The 21,184-nt window shown below is 37.4% G+C and overlaps 1 protein-coding gene across 1 annotated transcript in view; it reads left to right on the forward strand.

Moving 5' to 3' along the window:
- Window positions 1-21,184, forward strand: part of FBN1 (fibrillin 1) — a 290,028-nt gene that overhangs the window by 198,153 nt on the left and 70,691 nt on the right. The window contains exons 20-31 of the mRNA XM_072624719.1: window positions 47-166; window positions 431-568; window positions 1,684-1,734; window positions 4,112-4,237; window positions 6,666-6,896; window positions 9,155-9,280; window positions 9,396-9,524; window positions 9,909-10,034; window positions 10,128-10,253; window positions 11,969-12,091; window positions 15,703-15,828; window positions 16,876-17,001. Coding sequence (XP_072480820.1) covers window positions 47-166; window positions 431-568; window positions 1,684-1,734; window positions 4,112-4,237; window positions 6,666-6,896; window positions 9,155-9,280; window positions 9,396-9,524; window positions 9,909-10,034; window positions 10,128-10,253; window positions 11,969-12,091; window positions 15,703-15,828; window positions 16,876-17,001 — 1,548 coding nt within the window. The remainder of the gene's footprint in view (window positions 1-46; window positions 167-430; window positions 569-1,683; window positions 1,735-4,111; window positions 4,238-6,665; window positions 6,897-9,154; window positions 9,281-9,395; window positions 9,525-9,908; window positions 10,035-10,127; window positions 10,254-11,968; window positions 12,092-15,702; window positions 15,829-16,875; window positions 17,002-21,184) is intronic.

The raw sequence follows: 21,184 nt of genomic DNA on the forward strand, positions 1-21,184 counted from the left end.
TCTGAAAATTAGCTTTAGCTACAATATAAATATATTTTTATTTCAGATATTGATGAGTGCGAATCAAGCCCTTGTGTTAATGGAGTATGCAAAAACACCCTGGGTTCCTTTGTTTGTGAATGTTCTTCTGAAAGTACTTTGGATACCACAAAAACTATCTGCATAGGTATGTGTCTATTTAAATATTCTATTTATTTTTATTCCTATTAAACACATTTTAATGCCAATTTAACACCAAACAGATCACTAATTATGTAGAAACTGAGATTTTATGATCATTATGGTAATGCCAGCTGTAGTTCAAACTGCTATTTATATGATGGTAAATCTTGTGTAAATGAAGGTAGCATGTTCAATTACATTTTTGATACCTGAGCCTAATCAAGTAGTCTGTTTTAAAGTGTTTGACTCCTTTCCCTTTCCCATCCAGAAACAATTAAAGGCACTTGTTGGCAAAGCATTGTTGATGGAAGATGTGAAATCAATATCAATGGAGCCACGTTGAAGTCACAGTGCTGTTCCTCACTGGGTGCTGCCTGGGGAAGCCCATGCACACCTTGTCAGGCAGGTAAGAATGGGGACTTTATTTCCTCCTTGGCCCCATCCTTTTTTATCACTTTTATTCAGTGGCTAAAAGGACGAACTCCTTTTGGAGAAGTTGGTTTTCTCATTTTTTTCTATCCTATCCAACTTTAAAAAAGCAATATAGATAGGCAAGTAGACCTGAACTGTAGACCAGATGTGTCTACATCAGTCGGCTTGAGCGCATGGGAAAGATAAATGGTGCCAAAGTGCTTAAAAATAATAAATAGTTTGATTAGGAGCCAAAGCCTGGTATGATGACATTCTTTCAAGTTCTGATCTATACTTAATAGAGATTATTGATCCCGTTACCAATGAAAAAGTTTGTTGTTGGAATTTTTTTTTCTGAATGAGGTTGTACAGAAAAACTTATGATGGCAATAATAATTTATGTTGATATTAGAAAGGAAAATAAATAACAAAGCCTATAGTCTTGTGGTTTACTTAATCTGCTCTTATAATGCCATCATGTCGTTAATTTTGACTTTTGTACCTAGTTGAGAAAGAAGCATATGCATTGTTTGGAGACCCCCTGAAGAAGCTATAGACAGGTTTAAAAAATTCCTGGAGTTTGGGAAGAAAGATAATTAAGTGGTCATAACTGCACTGTAGGAAAATGTTCAGTGTTAGCTGAAATTCTAAGTTATATGAAAAGCTGAGTTTGGTAAACTTGTTCATCATTTAGGTTTTTCGGTTTGTTAAAAGTTCTTACCATGTGAGTTCTGAAGATTGTGAAGTTTCCGTGTTCATCAGCATTTACCAAATTTTCCATGATGTATTTAGAGTAAGCCTATAGTATCGTTTAGGTTTTAAGTTTGATTGCTATCGAGAAGTCTGCAGCCATTTATTCTCTTAGACTTCAGTTTATCGTGCTGTATTCAGGGCACCTTGGGGAATTGAGTGGGAGGCAAAGAGACTCATTTCATTATTAATCTTCCACGCCTATACAATCTCAGAAAATACTTTTAAGTGATCTCAGACTTATTCATAGGAACAAAATCCAGTTCATGTTCCAGTTGCTTTTTCGTGTTTTGCACACTATGTCATAACCACAGAGTCTGGAGTTCAGTATTCCAAATTTGTATATTTATTTTTTTACAGATCCAATATGTGCTAAGGGGTACTCAAGAATTAAAGGAACACAGTGTGAAGGTATTTATTGTTATTTGTAAACTGTAAACTACTCTCCATGGGAAGAATGTTTGTGTTGACTGAATTGGTTAAGGTTGCCACGTAACTGTATAGTGAAAAATATGCAGTGAAAGGAAGGAACAATAAAAGGCTGGATGGGGATTTCACAAGCCTTCATTCATTCAGCTGTCAGACGCTTGTGCCAGTGTCAGAACGCAGTGGCCAAAGAAGAAGGAGACCTCAGAATGCGCTAGCCCCAACCTTCGTTTACAGTAACTATGATTTCAAAACACTGTGTCTGAAGACGGGAACAAACATAGTGTTTAAAGAGGAGTGGAGAACGCTTTTGTTGTTGTGTTGTGTGGTCACACGCAAAAGGACATTTACAATGCTACAAATACCACGACTCTTTTCATCCTCCTCAGAAGTCTAGGTGGGCTTCTTCGGTTTTCTCACTCACACAAAATCCCAGATAGCCATAGGTCATCATGACTAACACAACCTGACATGACACAGCAGCTGAAGTATTTTAAAAACAACAATTAGTCCCATATGTGGGATGAAAAGAAGGGTTTTTTTGTTAAAATAAAGAGGAACACCACAACCCCCTCGCGAGCTCTTGCCTTCCAAATGATGACTGAATCCTTTGGCACTTCCCTAATCCAGACCCACTGTACATAACTTAAATGACCTCAACAGAACATTTTAGTGCATGTAAGTGACCAGAAAAAGAAAAAGAGAAGGTGACCCTCAACCTGTTCCTATTCACAAAGAAAAGCACAGGTTAGTTTTCAACATTCCTCTGTGGAAAAATTATTTTTCCAAGACATCAGGTCTTCATCATTTCTTTGACCACTATTTAGCTTGATAGCATTGACAAGGACCCTAAAAAGACAAAGATCAGTGTCTTCCAAAGAGAAATTTTCCATTTTTTACCAAGGTGTGTTTTCCCCAAATAGATTACAGATAGTTCTACCCAAAAAGGGAATAACAGTGCAATTGGGGTAAAATTAATGAACACAAACACTTGTTGATTTCCCTTTCCCTTTCCTACCTGGAGTCACTGAAAACTCATCAGAAATGGTGATTCCATTGTCTAATTAGTAGGCAGTTACACTTTTTCCATTGGTTTCCCAGCATTCCTCTAGGATGTCTCACTCTCTGAGATATCTCAAGGCTGTGACTGGAGAAGGTATAGATTAGATAGAAGAGGGAAAGCTTTAGCCCCACCTGGTCTAATTTCACCATAGTTAACATTTCTTTTTCTTAGTTACTGCCTAAACCAGAAGTACACTATTTACTTTGATATTTTGGGGTGATTTTCATTCTCTTTGTTCACAGTGATTTGCCCATAAAGTGAACACACTATTTAAGTTCAGATAATGGTTGCTGTGAAGTATTTTGTTTCTTTCCGTACCATGTAATGAAGTGACATCTCTCGCTCATCTTTATACTTCTCATCTAGATACTCAGAATGAAATATACCTTGAGGATCGTTTTCTTCCAGCTGAGAATGTTCAAATTTAGGACATATTATTTTGAACTACAGTATTGTTTCCTGTCATCATTATTGCATGTTGTCTTTTAAGAATATGTTAAAAACACTAGCTCCTCCCCTCTATTTCTACATGGTTTATGCAATAGAATTTTCTCTTTTCTCCTTCAAACCTTCTCATGATTTGTTGGAAAGGGCACTAGATTAGAAGTTAAGAGACCTGGGGTCTTAAGTAAAACTAGGCAAGTAATTTGATTTCTACAAACCTTAGCTTTTTCATCTTTAAATTAGAAATCATAATTCTGCCATGTCTGCCAATACCAGTTCATTAATTTTTAAGCACCTAATATGAACACTGCATTAAGCAAGGTAGTATGGGGGATATGACTATAAAATAATCTACAGTTCCTTCCCTAAAGGCACTTAGAGTTCAATACCTCTTAGTATTGTTGTAGAGTTCAAAGGGAACTATATCCATATAAGCATTTTTGTAAGCTATGAAGGCCTCTACAAAAAACTTAAAGTTCTGCAGTGTTTAATTCAGTACTTTCTGATGTCAGGCAGCATGAACATATTCTTATTTAAGAAGACCTGTAAGGCTCTAAGGGCCCTCCTTGAGAATGTTGGTAGTTCCCTCTCCCTTAAACTGAGAATTACTTCATTGTTTCATTTTATGGCAATGTCCAGAGCAGTTCCTGATTCAACACCATGGTGATTACGCAGGGGTAGCTTTTTTGGCAAATTCATTTACATGCAGCTTAGAAGAGAAAGCCTCTGGGGAATAGAACTGGAGGGTAACCTAGAGTGCCAGTGCCAAAGGGGTATCTTTTTCAAATAGCATGAAATGCAGTGATGTTTATGCAGTACGTTTTTCTGATTGTGTTCTGTTTTTTTCCCCTTCAGATATAGATGAATGTGTTGTATTCCCGGGAGTGTGCAAAAATGGCCATTGTGTAAACACTCTGGGGTCATTTGTTTGCCAGTGTCCCAGTGGGATGACATTGGATCTCACTGGAAGAATCTGTCTTGGTATGTATTTGTTTCATCACTTCACACATCTATACCTCTTTTTACAGATTGCAAAATTTCATTGATTCCAAGTACAGATAAATCTCACAAATCTCACAAATCTCACAAATTCATCGTTGCCTCCTGATAGTTTGGGCATGTGGGATTTGGTCTCAGGCTTCATTCTTCATGACCAGAGAAGATAGCCTATTAGTTAATAGAAAGGTTGGTCCTTTCTCTTGTGCAGTGCCTACTTTATAGGAAACATAGGTCATCTGAATTGTGATAATTCTTAAATCAGCTTTAAGCATACTGTAAAGTGTAAGTGGCAGAGGATCCTGTGAACATCGCCTAACCTATGTTGGATGTAGTGTGATCTGTGGCTGGCTGCTAAAGACTGACTCTTACTCATAACAGGGACCGAAGGTTGGGGAGGAAATCTCTATGGATACCAGTCGTGATCTTCTGAGCCCTGAATGCCGGGCCCGATGGTTCCAGGGCCCTAACAGGAACAGTTCTGGAGCAGTTATCACTGTTGCCTAAGTCACTTGTCCTCTGTGACGTAGGAGATGTGTCTAGATCTATAATGTATCTGAAACCGTGTTATAATCAACAGACATACAGAGATTTTGCTGTATGTAATTAAAGGATTTGGATCACTTAAAAAGCTCAGTGTGGTCTAGAGAATGGAATTTCAGTAGTTGGAATCAAAAGCCTGAGGTTCCATTCATTGCTGAGGAAGGCCAGTTAATCCCATTCCAAACCCCAGTTTCTTAATCTATAATGAGCCCCAAGGCCTTCAGTGGAAGGGGCTCTGATATGTATTTTGTGATTAATTTTTAAATTTTCCTTTTTAGTGGTAAAAACCTAAGCAAAGAATTGCCCAGGGGGGCTTCAGAAAGCTGTATTTATATTAGCTACAATTCATATATTTAGATGAGTGTTGGATACTGGTAGAGGCTGGCTGGAAAAGAAAGGGAACATATACTTTTCACGTGAATATCTTAAAAATAAATGAATGCATTTGATCTTCACCATGACATTGTAAGGTGAGCAGAAAAGGTATTCTCATTCCTGTTTCCTCCAGAGGAAGAAACTGCAGCTCATAATTCAGTGTCTTTCCTCTGGCCACTCAGCTGTTGAGCTGTGGAAGATGAACTAGAGCCCAGATCTTAGCTCAGCGTTCCTTCTCCTGGACCAGAGCTCCCCACGAATCTCGTTTCGTAAATGGCTAATGTTTCTTGTTTGTATTTAAAGCTCTGCACAACCTTTCCCATCTCCCTGTACATGATTTTCTTCTATACCTTCTGAGATCGAGCCATACTGGCTGTTCTGCCTGCCTCGAATTCAGTCCTCCTCATCTCTGTCTTGGGTTGTCTCCACATGTCAGCTTAACGGCCCCCTCTCTAGAAGTCTCTCGATCTCTTCTGCTGCTTGTATACTCTTTCCCACAGTTACCATTTATTACTTTTGTATGTATTCTCCATACGCATGTCTTGTCTCCTTTATCAGAAGGGAGGCACCTTGGGACAGGGGTGATTTCTTTTTTGTCTTTGTATCCCCATTGCTTACCACAGTGCCTCACACAGAGAAGGTTACTAAGCTTAACAAATGCTTACTGGTAGAGTATACACAGGAATGTGTGTGTCATTGTAAATGTTTGTGGAAAGTAACATGTTTAGGAGAGGAAAGTGGGAATTTCGTTTGCCTTCTCATCCTTTCTCAACAGGGAACTGAATCACCATTCATCTCTGGGTCCAACTCCTTGCAAGCTCCTTGAGTGTCTTGTTGTAGTGGGCAGAGCCCTGGTCCTGTGCTCTGGAAGCTCTTGGTTCTCATACTGCCTCAGAATTGACTGGCTGGTTACTTAATTTCTCTGAGCATAAGTTTTCTCATCTACAGAACAAGGGGGTTGAAATTAATCACTTCTTAGGTCCCTTTCACCTCTAAATTTGTAGTCCCCTATTAATTTATGACCTTTTTTTCCAGTCGTCCCACTTCCTACCCCTGCCCAGCTTTCAGAGAAACTTCTCTTTCTTTGTCCTCATTCAGAAGGTGCTAGTGCTAGCCTGAGACTGTCCTATCATGCATAGGTTATTTTCAGGCAAGCCAGTAGATAAATGTCTGGTTGTGGAAATCAACAATGTGCACATCTGTAGGAACGAGAAACACTGAAATGAGGACAGCACAAAGTCCACTGATAGGCAGAGGACAGAAGAGCTTTATGTCTTTTGTTTGACAAGTATTTTGGGTCCAGAAGGCAAGGGAACCTTCATGTACTGAAGACGTCCATTGACAAACTTGGCTTCTTACTGAAAGAAGTTTCAGTTCAAGCCCCCATGAATTTATTAAGCACTTACTGTGTGCAAAGCACTGTGCTTACCTAAATGGCAGTGATTTTTAGCTTTGAAAATGTGGTATTTTCAACTTCTTTTCATTCATTTGACAGATATCCGCCTAGAAACTTGCTACCTGAAACATGAAGATGAGGAATGTTCTGTGCCTGTTGCTGGCCGCCATCGGATGGATGCGTGCTGCTGTTCTGTTGGGGCAGCCTGGGGCAGCGTGGAATGTGAGGAGTGTCCTGTGAGGAGTACACCTGAGTATGATGCTCTTTGCCCTAGAGGGCCTGGATTTGCCACAAGAGGAGAGATTATAAATGGAAAACCTTTCTTCAAAGGTATAGTATTCATCAAGGTTGATTTAACTCAATAGCTATAGTGATCCAGAACTAATTTGCCTCAGCCTCTGGAGAGGAGATAATTGTTTATCCAACTTAACATTGCCCAGAGTATCCTTGCTATATTCATAGCGCATGGTTTTGAATTAAGTATTCATTTTTATCCAGAATGTCTTTCATGTTAAAAAAGAACTTTTCATTATTGTAACTAATAATTTGATTGAAACACAAAAATTTGAAACCAATATACAAATACCAGCTCATTTGTTCAATCTATAAAAATCCATGCATTATTTTGGTTGGGGCTAAGGGCTAGTTTGGGACCAGAAGGGATGTTACTATAATTAAAATTGTTAGTCTCGTTCATCGTTTTCTTAAAGACTCCCTAAATGTCTTTTAAGTAAATTCAAAGGAACTGAAATTGTCCCTCTTGAAAGGACTAAGTTAAGTCATTGTCTCCAGAGAATAAGATGCTCTTGAGATTTAATGACTCTTCATCACCCACTCACCCACTTTCCCTTTCCTACCAATAGAATCTGTTATGAAGTAGTCTAGTTAGAGCTTAGATGTGTTTGGAGGGCCCCAGGTGGTTCTCTCAGCAATGCCTCCCTTGAGAGTGTGGCACTGCAAGAGAAATCTAAGTGGCTTGAAGAGCGCACATATGTCTTATTTTCCACTTTTGAGCTAGTTGCAAGTTGAGTCTGGGAGAGGTGGAGGAGGAAGGGAATGGAGTGGAATGCCATTGACACTTAAGTGGCACTGCCATGTGCCAGGCACTGTGCTAAGTGTTTGGCAAATATTATTTCATTTGATTCCAACAACCCTGATAGGTAAGTGCTCTTATCCCCATTTTATAGTTGAGGAACTGGGGAAGATAGAGATCATGTGACTTGCCCAGGGTCACTCAGTTAGTAAATGTCTGAAGCTGGACTTGAACTGAGGTCCTCCTGACTCCAGGCCCAGCACTCTATCCACCTCACTATGTAGTTGCCTAGAGGCCATCTACAATATTAATGGAACCTTGATAGAATCAGATATTTAAAAAGTAGAATCATCAGTCTTGTACAATTTTTTATTAATTATTGACATTTTTAGATGGTACCTTATTTGGAAAACTTCCTTTTTTTTAAAGCATATAAAAATTCCCATAAAAAACATTGAAATGGCACTTTATCCTAACATGTGCCCAATTGGTTGCCATATGTCTAAGATTATAATTTGCATACTTTGGACCATACAAGGCAGCAGTTTAGAAGTTTCATTTAAATGTGCTATTGTGTTCCTTTTTTTTTTCCAGAGGAATTTTCTAAAATACTAAGTTGAAAAGGGCTAAACATGAATGAGCCATGCTCCTCATGGACCATTAAATAGTGTTCAAAATTATTATTGTCCAGTCTTTAATGTTCATTTTAAATGTTGTGAAACAGTCTTGTAAGTAAAGAGAACATTAGTTCAAATCTTAAAAAATGAAATGTAATAGAAATAGATGCCTTCTACAATTGTTCAAAGAATTAACGTAACAAGTACACGATGTGGAGGTATGATCAGATAGGAGTTCATCTGATAAAGATTTGGGGGTTTTAGTGAACTCGAAATTTAATATTAGTTAATGGAGTGATGTGAGAGTCAAAAAAAAAAAGCTAATGGGCTCATATAGGCTGTATTATAAAGGGCATGAGTACCCAGGACTAGCACATAAAATATTACATTGCATTCTGGATCTTGCATGTTAGGAAGGACATTGATAAACTTGAGAGCATTCCAGACAGCAGCCTAGACAGTCGAGAACTTTGAGGATTAGTAGGAGGAACTAGTTTGGAGAAGACTTGGAAGGAATATGTAACTATCTCCAAGTGTGTGAAGAGCTACCCCTGGGAAGAAGGATTAGATTTATTAGACTTATTCTGCTTGACTGCAGAGGGTAGAACTGGGAATCCAAACATGGAAGTTTACAGATTTCAGAGAAAGATTTCCTATCATACAGAGGTACCCCAAACTGCAAGAGACTGCCTCAGGAGAGAATGGATTGCCTCTCATCAGAGGTCTTCTAAAAAAAGGAGCATGATGGGTGGCTGTAGGTGATTCTTGTAGAGGGAATTCTTGTTCAGGTCCTGTCTAGGCTAAATAACCCTTGACCTCCCTTCTACCCCCAAGAGTCAGGAATTATGATATTACTGAAATCCTTTCAGCTTGAAATGATGGGCAGTTGGAACTCCTGGATTACTGAAATATTTTTCCACATTAATTTTTTCTTAAAGATATAAATGAATGCAAGATGATTCCAAGTTTGTGTACCCATGGCAAGTGCAGAAATACCATCGGCAGCTTTAAATGTAGGTGTGATAATGGCTTTGCCCTCGATTCTGAAGAAAGGAACTGCACAGGTTAGTCAATGCTCAACTGGGAGGGATGTCTTTTAAACCATTTTGGTCTGTTTAAAGTTCTCCTAGGAATTGAATTTGCCCTGATGTTTAATGGGTGCCCTTTGCGTTTGCACAGATATTGATGAATGCCGGATATCTCCTGATCTGTGTGGTCAAGGCATCTGCGTGAATACCCCAGGAGACTTTAAATGCGAGTGCTTTGATGGATATGAAAGTGGATTTATGATGATGAAGAACTGCATGGGTATGTTCATGGCCATTTTCCGCAGAATACTCTTCCGTCAGAGTGAGCAGAAAGGGTCACCTGCCCCTGCCCCCTGACATTTGCTCCAAACCTGCTGTTTTCTCTGCTGTTTGTGCTTAGCTCAGGATGACTTAGCCAGGTGTGCCCATAGGGGCACAGGAGAAACAGAGAATGGCCAAGGAGTTAAACTCATGTGACTGCGCTTGATTGGGGTGATAATGTGAGGGTAAGGAAACTGAGAAGACAGTTCTGGGTATTTGAAGAATGAGATAAACAACCCAGCCAAAGTCTAAGCACCACAGAAGAGAAGGAAGAATAATAGGGAAATGAGAAGAAATTGCATTGAAATGCCTGAGTCCGTGCTTTGGTTTTTTCATCTTACAGATATTGATGAATGTCAGAGAGACCCTCTTCTTTGTCGAGGCGGCACATGCCTGAATACGGAAGGAAGCTATCGGTGCGAGTGCCCTCCTGGTCATCAGATGGCTCCCAATATCTCAGCCTGTATGGGTAAGGGCAACAGTTTTCTCTGCTGAGTCTGGTCCACCTGTCTCTCACAACCCAGAAGCATTAATTTTTATTCTGTCTTCTTATTTCCAACAGACATCAATGAGTGTGATTTAAGTGTTAACCTCTGCCGAAACGGCCGCTGTGTGAACTTGATTGGGAAGTACCAGTGTGCCTGCAATCCAGGATATCACGCCACACCTGATAAACTGTTTTGTGTTGGTAAGCTCTGACACCTGTTGAGGAAACTCTCCCTTTCCCCAAGACTATGGAGATAGACAGAATTCTGTTCCTTAAACCAACTTATTTATCTTAAACTTATGTAAAAATTATTTATAAATCCCTTTATATCTCACTAGTCTTCAGTTTCCTGACCTATAAAGTGAAGTTAAAGGTTTTAGATCTCTTCCAGTTATAAAATCTCTGATTCTTTGACCTCTGAACCCATGATCCTCTGATATTTCCATTACCTATATCTCTTCAAAGAGTCATTAGGATGAAAGGGAAGCCTGGTATATAGTGGATAGAAAGCTGGTCTTGGAATCAGGAAGACCTGGGTTCAAGTGCTGTCTCTGGCAGATTAATATCTGGTGTGCTCCAGGTGTGACCCTAGGCAAAGTCACTTAATCTCTTATTGCCCCTGCCAACTCTGAGTTTAAAAGTTGTGGAAAAGGTACTGATCTGCATTGGTAGAGGAAGCTCCTCACGGGATTCTTGCCACAAATTTGGTCAAGCTTGATTTGAAAAAAAAAAAAAAGGTGAAGGTTGTAGAATGTTTCAGTCCCTAGTAAGGACCATTTGGGTCGTAAAAGTTTGAATAGTGTCTGGTACTTTGTATCTTACTTTATGCACACATGTTAAGTCAGAACAGCAAGCAATTTTTTAACATCTGCTCTGCCCCCAGCACTGTATCATAGAGATAAAAAAGAAGCCTAAAATGCACTCTTTGTCCCCTTAGAACTTATGGTCTAGAGCAGCAGTTCTCCAAGGGTGGTCTATGAGATAAAACCATTTTCATAATAATAAATGTTTTAATTTCTAATATGGTAAATATCAGAAAGTATGATCTACATAAACAAAAGCTCTTTGGGTAGTCCTCAATAATTTGAAAGGGGTCTTGAGACCCAAACATTGGAAAACTGCTCGCCTCGAGAGTCTTTAGTTAAATAGTTAAAATATTGGAGCATTGTTAGGGTTTAGCAAACCCTGCTCTATTCTAATGCTTATTTGTTATGAAATTACGTGTAAATAACTTCACCTTTATGAACCTCAGTTTCCCCAGATGTAAAGTAGAAGTATCTTCCCTGTAGAGGGTTGTTCAAGGATCAGATAGGCTAATATATAGACAAAGTGCTATAGTGCTTTCTATTATCATTACAAGAGTGTGTTGATTTTGAGTATGGAAATAGAGGCTAGGATTAGTGCCAATTTGAGTTCTAGTCATGACAGTTTCTTTGAGAACTCCTCATTGAATTAAGTAGTCCTGGGAAGACTTATAAAGACAGCACCATTGTTTTAACAAATGAACCCCAAAATCAAAGTGAACCTTAGAGGATTCTGCCAACTTTTGCCTGGTTTGGGTTGGAAACCATGTGGAACTGCCAAGTCTCACATGGTTTCCACCCGAAACCATAATTCAGCCCAAATTCTTCTGAAACATGGCCCAGGCCAACTAAGAACTCAGCCCAGGTTCTTGTAAAGGTTTGTAGACCTCAGCCAACCCCTCCTTGGATCTGGACTGAATTTCAGGTTTGTAACTGAATCTGTATCAAGGATCATTTTATCCAACTGCCCATTGCTGAACTGCGAATTACTTCCAATTGTCCTAAATTTTATCCCTAGTGGATGTATGTTGCCCATCTTCGCAAATCTTAAACATGGCCCATAATGGTGAAGCAGAGAAAAATATAAAATTATCCTGTTCCCTTTTTCTCCAGATATCGATGAATGCAGCATAATGAATGGGGGTTGTGACACCTTCTGCACCAACTCTGAAGGCAGTTATGAATGCAGCTGTCGACAGGGATTTGCACTTATGCCAGATCAGAGATCTTGCACTGGTAAAATTCCTTTTAACATTATATTGGGGTTAAAATGTATAGATCAAAATAATTTATTAATTAAAGTTAATCAATCTTGTTTCAGGTTCCTGTAAGCCACATCTAAGACAGGAAGAACATCGATGTTAAGAGCGATATGTACTGTTTGGTTAGCTCCTTTAGATAAAGGATAGGTTGGAGCAAAAGAAGTGCAGTCTATAGAGGCAAGAGGAAGTTTGGGAATGCTAATGCAGAGTCAGAGAAAGCTTTTGGGGAGCAGGCAAATCCCTTACCCTCTCTGGACCTTGGTTTCCTCAACTGTAAAATGAAGCGTTTGGATTAGGTAGCTTCTAGAGTTCCTTCCAGCTTTAAATCTATGATTCCTTGACATACTTTCAAACTGATGAGGTCTTCTTATGATCCAAATATAATAAATATTTCAGTTGAACAGATAATTATTGTAGAAAAGATTTACGTTGTTTTCTACAGCATGTTCATCATTTACTATTACATTATTTCAGAATGGATTGTGGTAAATCCATGTTGAATTAAATGGGACTCCTCTTAAATGACCCATACAGCTGGCCTCAGGATCAAAGGCACCATATTTCACAAAATAAGATGAAAATATGCATATGACAAGTTGGAGAGATATCATTTATATGTTTTGGCGAGTCTAAGCACACTAAAGTTCAAAATCCCTTTTCAAGATTCAGATAAGTGCTCTTTGGAGCACCAAAGGATCCTTCAACCATGAGATTTTAGAAAGCAAACAACCCAAGTATATCCTTGGATGATTCCATATGAATGTCCATATCTACATGTCACCACGCATCTAGATGAAAAATGAAAATATTCACTAAGTTTTTATGTGTTACTTTTTCTATGTATACTGCAGTGTGGGACTCCTTTTCATCTCTGTGTTCTGCCTAATTTGAAATACCCATTTGTAGAAGAGCAGTTACATTTTTTACTTTTCCCAGACATCTGTGTTGTACAAAAATAACCAGTTCCTACATCAGAACCGTCCTTGAATCCTCACTGGGCCACATCTTGATGTAAAGGCTCTCAGTAGCTCTGCCAGTTCTTACCCAGCTGAAGAGACTGAGTATAGGCCCATTTACTGGCCTCCTGTCTGTCCTGTGAGGACCAGCTTCTCATCACCAGAAGGTTGGCCTATGGGTCATGAGTTTTGTTTGGCCAGAGCAATTCATCAAGCTATCTAATGATGCGTTACAGAGTAGTGATCTATGTTGGCAGAATTAAATCATGGGTCATTTGGAGTATTTATGTAAATATATCTAAACAAGATGAAATATGTTTCAATATGATAAAATCTGTAAGTATCCATTTTCTCTTTAGCTTTAGGCACGCCGCTCCTTTGAGTATTCCAAGAGCAGCAGTGTCATGACTTAATCAGTTTTCCTTCTTTTGCATATTTAAAAAACATGCAAGTTGGGAACGCTAATGCACAGTGAGATAAAGTTTCTTCTGAGCCTCAGATGCCTGCAGCTTATATTTAGCATAGTGCTAGTAGCAGACTTGGAATTTTCCTGGAATAGTTGGGGTACAAAGAAGAAAGCATCCGGGTAAAACAAACTGCGTGTAATTGTCATATAGGCTGAACAAGGGAATGGCCATTTAGATTATTAGATAATTTAGCTAATTTTAAATAAATATTTAAATAATTTTTAAAAAAATGAAATAAATTTTAATAAATGAAATAGACAAATTAGGGTGAACTAGGATTCTTAAATTGTCCTGAAAATATTTTCAGGTTTGTTATTTGTAGTAGTTCTTAAACCTTACCTTAATGAGAAATATGTTTTGGGAGGAAATGCATTTCCTTTAAGGTTAAGGATTCATAAGCTCAATAGAATAGAAGAGTTGATATCTCCAGTGACTATGGCCAAAGAATATTTGCTTCCCCATCACAAACTAAAAATACATTTGTTTATTTAAAATCCATGATTACAGATGTATGGAACCCAAATGTAAAATGAAAAATGAGCAGACTTTTTTTTCTGAGGTGGATTTTGAATCAGAACAAAGATAACTTTATATAAAACCTAATTGTAGTATTTCCTAATCTCATGGCCATCATTTAAGAGACAGAATGACTAGAATAAAATTGGGGGTTAAAAGTGACTAGACTCTTAAAACTATTGGTTTCATTGTAAGAACGCTCACGTGAGACAGAGCAAGTCCCAGCTTTTCTTAATGAGGATTCAGAATCATTTGGATTGTAGGCCTATAAAAGCACATGCCTTGAAAGTAGCATCGATATATAGAAGAGAACTAGGATGTGGTTTTGATGTTTGCAGTTACAAGAAAGTTCATCGATATATTCCATCCTCAACCTTTCCTATAGCCAAGAAGTGTATCACTTATTGAACAAACATCTGAGCACGTGCAAAACTTAACTTGATTAGTCCTGTAAGAATAAGTATACAGTCTATTACCCAGCTCCCACTCCAAGCATCTCCAGAGTGGGATAGGAATTTGCAGAATTTGTACTCCACTGGCATTGCCTTAGAGAAATCAGAGTTACCTCCCTACCATGATGAAACATCTTAGTAGAGAAAAGGGGAATGGTTCTTAAGGCTTTTTAAAGGGATAAATGCAGATAGGAGATTATCTTGTTAATAGTAATATAACATATTTTTAACCAAGCGTAAGAGCTGTCTAGGTCACAGGTGATGTTAATGCTGGTGACATGATAAAAATTCCTTTTTTTTTAAAAATATATATATATTTTTTTGCCCAGAGCATTTGATGTGCTTTGGATTTTTTCTTTTTTGGATAAAGCTTCATTTGCACCTGAAAGATTTCTGTGGATTGCAAGCTCAGTAGGAGTCAACTGCAGCACCAACCCCTCTTCTACCTCCCTCCCCGTCCCCCCCCCCCCCACATGCTGCGCCAACCCTCGCAAAAAAAGGAAAGAAAGAAAAGGAAAAGAAAAAACTAATATGCTCTTGGGCTGCATTGAGAGGCACAGGTTCCAGAAATAAGAAGGTGACAGTTCTGCTGTACTGTGCCTTGTTCAGACTACAGCTAAACTGTTATGTTAAGTTCTGAGAACCGTATTTTAGGAAGGATGTTGATTTTAGGAAGGAAAGTATCCAGAGAAGGGTAACTAAGGGAGTGAAATGCCATGAGTTTCTTGACAGTTGGTTGAAGGAACTAAGGATTTTTAGCTTGAAGAAGGAAATACTTGGGGTAGGACAGAGGAAGGGATTAATAGCCTTTCTGTAACTACCAAAGGTCAGGCACATGAAAGATGAGTTAGACTTTTTCAGACAAAATTAAGAGAAGTGTCTAGAAATTGTGAAAAGGAAAATCTAAACTTGGTGACAATTTAGAGGTGCCCAAAAGCAGAATGGGCTCCCTTGTCAAGGAATGAATCCATATTCACAAGAAGTCTTCAAGTGAAGCCTGGACAACAGTTTGCCATGCATATTGTTGAAAAGCTTCTTTTTCAGATATAGTTTGTACTAGACAACTATTGAAGCCTAAGTCTGAAATCCTAGGATTTGTCTCTGCGATGGAAGACAGTGCTCTTGGATTTGCTATGATTTTATCTACTTCATAATAAAACACAATTCAGTTTTGTGTTTTTTCTTCCTTTATAGACATTGACGAGTGTGAAGATAACCCTAATATTTGTGATGGAGGTCAGTGCACAAACATACCTGGAGAGTATAGGTGCCTGTGCTTTGATGGGTTCATGGCATCTGAGGACATGAAGACCTGTGTAGGTAAGTCAAAAGGACCAGTGTTTCTTAATCAGTCCAGTCGCTCAGAAGTTTAGTCAGCTAAGCAAAGAAGGTGGATAATAAATCCATAATAAGTTTTCAAGAGGAAAGTAATAGATATTTAGGGTGTATGCCTTATTTTTGAAATTGATGTCATGATATACCAATACTGTTATCTTCACATTCTTGTCAGACACAGAATTCTGACCTTGATGGAAATATAATTTGATCTAGTGCTGTGAAATGCCTTTTATAAATTATTTTTGCCAACTTAACCCTTTGCATTGTGGCTTAAATGAAAGCTTTTGTTAAGCAAGTTGTTTTGTCTAGGAGAAGGATAATGGGGACTGGTTGATGAATATACTGTTTTTTTTACTCTCTTAATAGAGTAGTTGTTATTTTAAAAATAGCTGTTTTAAATTGTCTTAAAAAACAATTGTCTTACCCTCATAGTAGAATAGTTGATTTTTAACAGACATTCTAAAATTAAAAAATAATAAGGAATATGTGAAAATAATTTATCAATATGGGAAAGAAGTATAGTCAATAACTGTTGTCTAGATGTTGTAACTGAGCTAGGGAGACAGAGTGCAGTCATTCGGTGAAGAAATATCATCGAAAACTGCCTCTGATGTTGTATAAATAAAAACAAGTGACAACTTGAATTTTTCACTATTTCATCAATCAAGTGACATTAGGTAAATTCAGGAAAGCTTAAAACGGTCTTGCAGATAGCCTGTTGTCCAGGGCTAGTATTATATACTATAGTAGGTCTTTAGTTGAGAATGTTATATCATTTTAATACCTTTTTGTAGCCTGACATACAACTCATCAAATTTCTGTATGTATCTTTAAGACTAATAGATAGAAAACTGGCAAGTAAATGTGAATTAGTGCCTTAAAACTTAATAATATCCAAATTTTGGTGAAAACCACTTAAATATTTTTGATTTAAGATATATGTTTATCATAGTAGCTTTATCTCAAGGATAACTCTAACAATATCATATGAAAGTTCTTTATAAATATTACTGTTAAAATGTTTTCCAGATGTTAATGAATGTGACCTTAATCCAAACATTTGTCTGAGTGGCACCTGTGAGAACACGAAAGGCTCATTCATCTGTCACTGTGACATGGGATATTCAGGCAAAAAAGGAACAACTGGCTGTACAGGTATGTTTTTAAATGTGAATGAGAAACTAGTAAGTTACTGAGATGGCAACTTTTGTTAGTATGTTTGTGATCCATCCTTAATTTAAATTCTGTTCAATAAACGTTCATTAAGTATCTGCCTTGTTTAAAGAACTCTGTTAGGTGCTGGGGAAAAATTACAAAAATGAAGTTATCCTTGGCCTCATGGGGGTTATATTCTACTTTAACATCTATTAAAGTATAAATTGGACTATCCTGAATGACTATAAACTGTAATTTAGCCTCCATGAGTTTAGAATTTGTGATCCATTTGGATAGAATTTAGAGCTAAAATTTTCTGACTTAGCCATTTCAGAAAGGTATGTTAAATAAATGAAAGGCAGAAATGTGGCTCCCTTGCAGAAGATTTGCTGTTCAGCTGTCTGGCAGCAATGTAAGTTAAAGGCCATTTATAATCATTTATTTGCAGACATTTGCTGTGTTTGCAAACTCCCAGCTTTTTTACTTCTTCATGATAACAATAACTTGCATTTCTATGGAACTGTATGTTTACTGAAGGCTTTCCTCACAACCCTGTGGGAGAGGTTGTGAAACATGGTTATACCCATTTTAAGGTGGATGAGAAAACAGACTCCAGAGAGGGAAAGTGGCTTGCTGAAAATCATGCAAATAGTTAAGTATTTGAATTAGGATGTATATGAGTCTGTGTCTAACAGTCTTTCTGTACTCCATGCCACCTTTCATTAAAGTAGATTCCTGAAGGCCCTTATTTTCAGCAGCTATTAGCTTAGTATGTTATGTAACTGAAAAGTAACAAAAATGTTATTTTCAAAAACGCTATAATACTTTTCACCACTTTAGACTGGTTTTGCTCCCAAATTGTTTGAATTAGTGAGGTTTTACTACATTGCTTTAGCCTAATTCATCCTGTGTTCATTGAACCTAAATAATTTTATGAATAAGATGATTTCAGACTCTGTAGAGTTGTATTTGTCTTATGCCGTCTCCTAATGACATGCATAAAAGTTCTTAAAAATGTTTACTAAGGACTCTTTTTCTCTCCATATAGATATATATGTACGTATGTTTGTGTGAGACACGCACACATGCATTCATTCATAAACAGGAAAGCACTGTTTTTAAATGGTGATATTTTATGGATCTTTGGCTAGCACTTTTCAGCATGGAAAAATATTAAATTGAGATAATATAATAAAAATTTACTGTAATTACCTATATTTTAATATAATAGAAAATCACATGTAACATAACATAATTTGAAAGCATAATGGAGCTCATGCTGGGTTTGAATTAGGTAACTGTATACTTTATTTTCAAATAACATACATCTATTCCAAAAGCTAGTTTGGCAAGCTCTCATGGCTTGAAATGAACACTAAAATATTCGCAGCTTGGCAAAGTGGTGAATGTACAGATACCTAACTTAATTATATCAAAATATTTCAGTCCAGCCCAAATGTACATTGTTATTTAAAACTGGTCAAGAATGCTAAGGTTCCAGCTTATAGATGCGCAGGATAATGACATTAATAATATAACGTATTAAGAACCCCAGATCCTGGCCAAATGACGAACTTAGGCAGGAAGATGGAGTCTCTTTGACACTCACTCAATTTTATTCAATGATATTTAGTCCTGCATCCTTTTTGACTGATTTAAATTTTTTGAGAGGTGCCAGATACTGTTCAGAAAGTATGTAGATTCCTTCCTTCTAACCAACAAAACAGGTACATACAGTCCTCTTTATATGTTTTGGTTGTTCGGGTTTTATTTTGTATCTTCCAGTATAAATACAGGCTATTGGGAAAGGACTTGGTGGTCTGGCAGTAATGAATTGAGAAAAGTGGGTCATAACAGTGTTTCACTTTACTCAGTGCCTGGCTAGTTTAAGGACTTGGATCAAGTGAGCTGACTGAAATTTAGCCCAAGTTAGAGGATATTGATGTTTATAGATAGAAGAAAAAACTGGAGAATATGGTGAGGAAGTCTCTAAGCAAGGGGATCTTTGGAATTCTACGTGTCCGGTTCTTGCCCTTGCATTTGTCTGGGTTGGTTTTTAAAACTCTCCCCAGCCTCTCAGGTAAAAAGCTGAGGCTGATTTTTGGAGGAATTCTAACAGGGTTTCTTTTGATAAATTTTTCATGACAATGACGCATTTGACTGGTGTCAGCACTCAGGCCACTTTAAAATAAGTGTACACATTTTTTATCTTAAATCGTTTTGATATCTTTTGTTCCTCTTCTCAGTAAGCCATCCCTTATAACAATGATTAAAAAATAAAGGAAAAAAGGAGTTCAGCAAAAATCAACCAACATACAGAGGGCAGAATATTTAAAATGGGATAAATTTAATGCCAGCGTGTGCTGGTGTGACTTGGGAGTATACAGAGTGAAGTTTGATTTTATGGTGTATAAAAAGGCCCCTTTAAGTATGGGGACCAGATCTAAAATTTCAGCAGTATAGGAAACTTGCTGTTTGGGAATTCCCTCCACCAATGCAAGTCTCCGCTATGCAGTTGGACAACTCAGTTGTAACTTAGATTCTTATAGAGGTTCCTATAGCACTGAGAGGTTAACTTGCCCATGATCACATAGCCAGTATCTGTCTGAAGCAGGACTTGAACCCAGGTCTTTCTAACTCCAAGTCTGGGCCTCTATTCACTAGGTTCTTGAAATGTCTATTTTACATAAATTAAGTTTACATAGATATTAAGAATGTAAAGGCTGGATGGAGTTTTACATTGTATGTTGGATGAAGCATTACCAGTTGTACATTAGTAACAGCTGCTTTTTACTGATGTGTATGGAGACATGTGAATAGATCTAAATCCAAGAAATTCTTTATCCTTCCCTAAGGACCAGCATTTCATTATTTCTCTTTTTCCCCTCTAAAATCATAGCCTATGATTAAGTTTCAGTTTGATAGAATTCAGACAACCCTTTAGCAGACTCAGTAACACAGTGACTGCTTTGCTTTGCCATGGTATGAGACAATCTGGTCTAATGGTTAAACCAGGTTAGAGGGGACTTGGGTTTTATTTCGTGTTGGCTTATAACCTTATACAAATAACCAAGGTGTTCTGTACCTCAATTTTTCTAATTATAAACTTGTGGAAGTGTTTTTAGATGTTCCTCACAAGGATTTTTTTTTTTTTTTAGGATATATAGGATCATATGAAAAATGTTTGGCTTTTTAGAATAGGGGAGCTCTGTTAATTCCACTGCTGACAAATATTTAAAAATCCGGAGGTTCTGCACCTTTTTTGTGCTATGGACTCCTTTGGTAGTCTGGTAATATCTATGGACCCCTTCTCAGAATAGTATTTTTCATTGTATAAAATAAAATATATAGGATTACAAAGGAAACCAATTATATTGAAATAGTTATCAAAATATTTTTAATAACTTGAGTTCACAGACTTTAACTTAAGAACCCCTGTTTAACTAAAGGAACATTTGATCTAAAAGCCAGATTTGGAAAAGCATTAAATAGAATTTAAAATGATTTTTTTAAATGGGGTAGTTAAAAAAAATTAGGAGATCTAAGTTTCTTTTGGCTCTGCTCCTGCTTGTTAAATTAAAAGTAGGGTAATTCACAGCTTATAATATGGTAAAATTTTCTTAGTGAAGGCCACGTTAAAGACAAGTGTTTATAATTTTCTAGGCAACAAGTATAAATAGTGATAGTGGTCTCTCCTAATTGGGAATAATAAACCAGCTACATATAAAATAACATCAAAGAGCAAGATTTAAATTGTGTTTTGATGACAGGCAACAGTGATCTGTCCACCAGCTTAAATGTATGTATATGTATACATATTTGTACCTTTAAAAATTATATCAATTTATGATATTTCAAAGTGGAAAAACTGTTTCACTAAAATTATGAAACATCTTCTGGGTTCCATTACATTTTGTTTTAAATATTTTTAAACCTTTGTCTTTAATGATTGTTTCCATTTTAACAAATAAACATGTTTCTTCCTCTCCACCCCCCCCACCCCATCATGCAGTTTTCAAAAGCCACCCACTAACTTACATTCCCAGCCCACACAGATGTTAAGGATTTCTTCTTTTTCCCTTCAGCATCTAAAAATGTGGGTTTTGCTGAGGGGAATGTTCTGTTATACAGGGTAGACATACATCTTCTTGAAACCTTTAATGCACCAAATTTTAGGCACTTG

The sequence above is a fragment of the Notamacropus eugenii genome, chromosome 7 (genome assembly GCF_028372415.1).
Source record: "Notamacropus eugenii isolate mMacEug1 chromosome 7, mMacEug1.pri_v2, whole genome shotgun sequence".
Lineage (NCBI taxonomy): Eukaryota > Metazoa > Chordata > Mammalia > Diprotodontia > Macropodidae > Notamacropus > Notamacropus eugenii.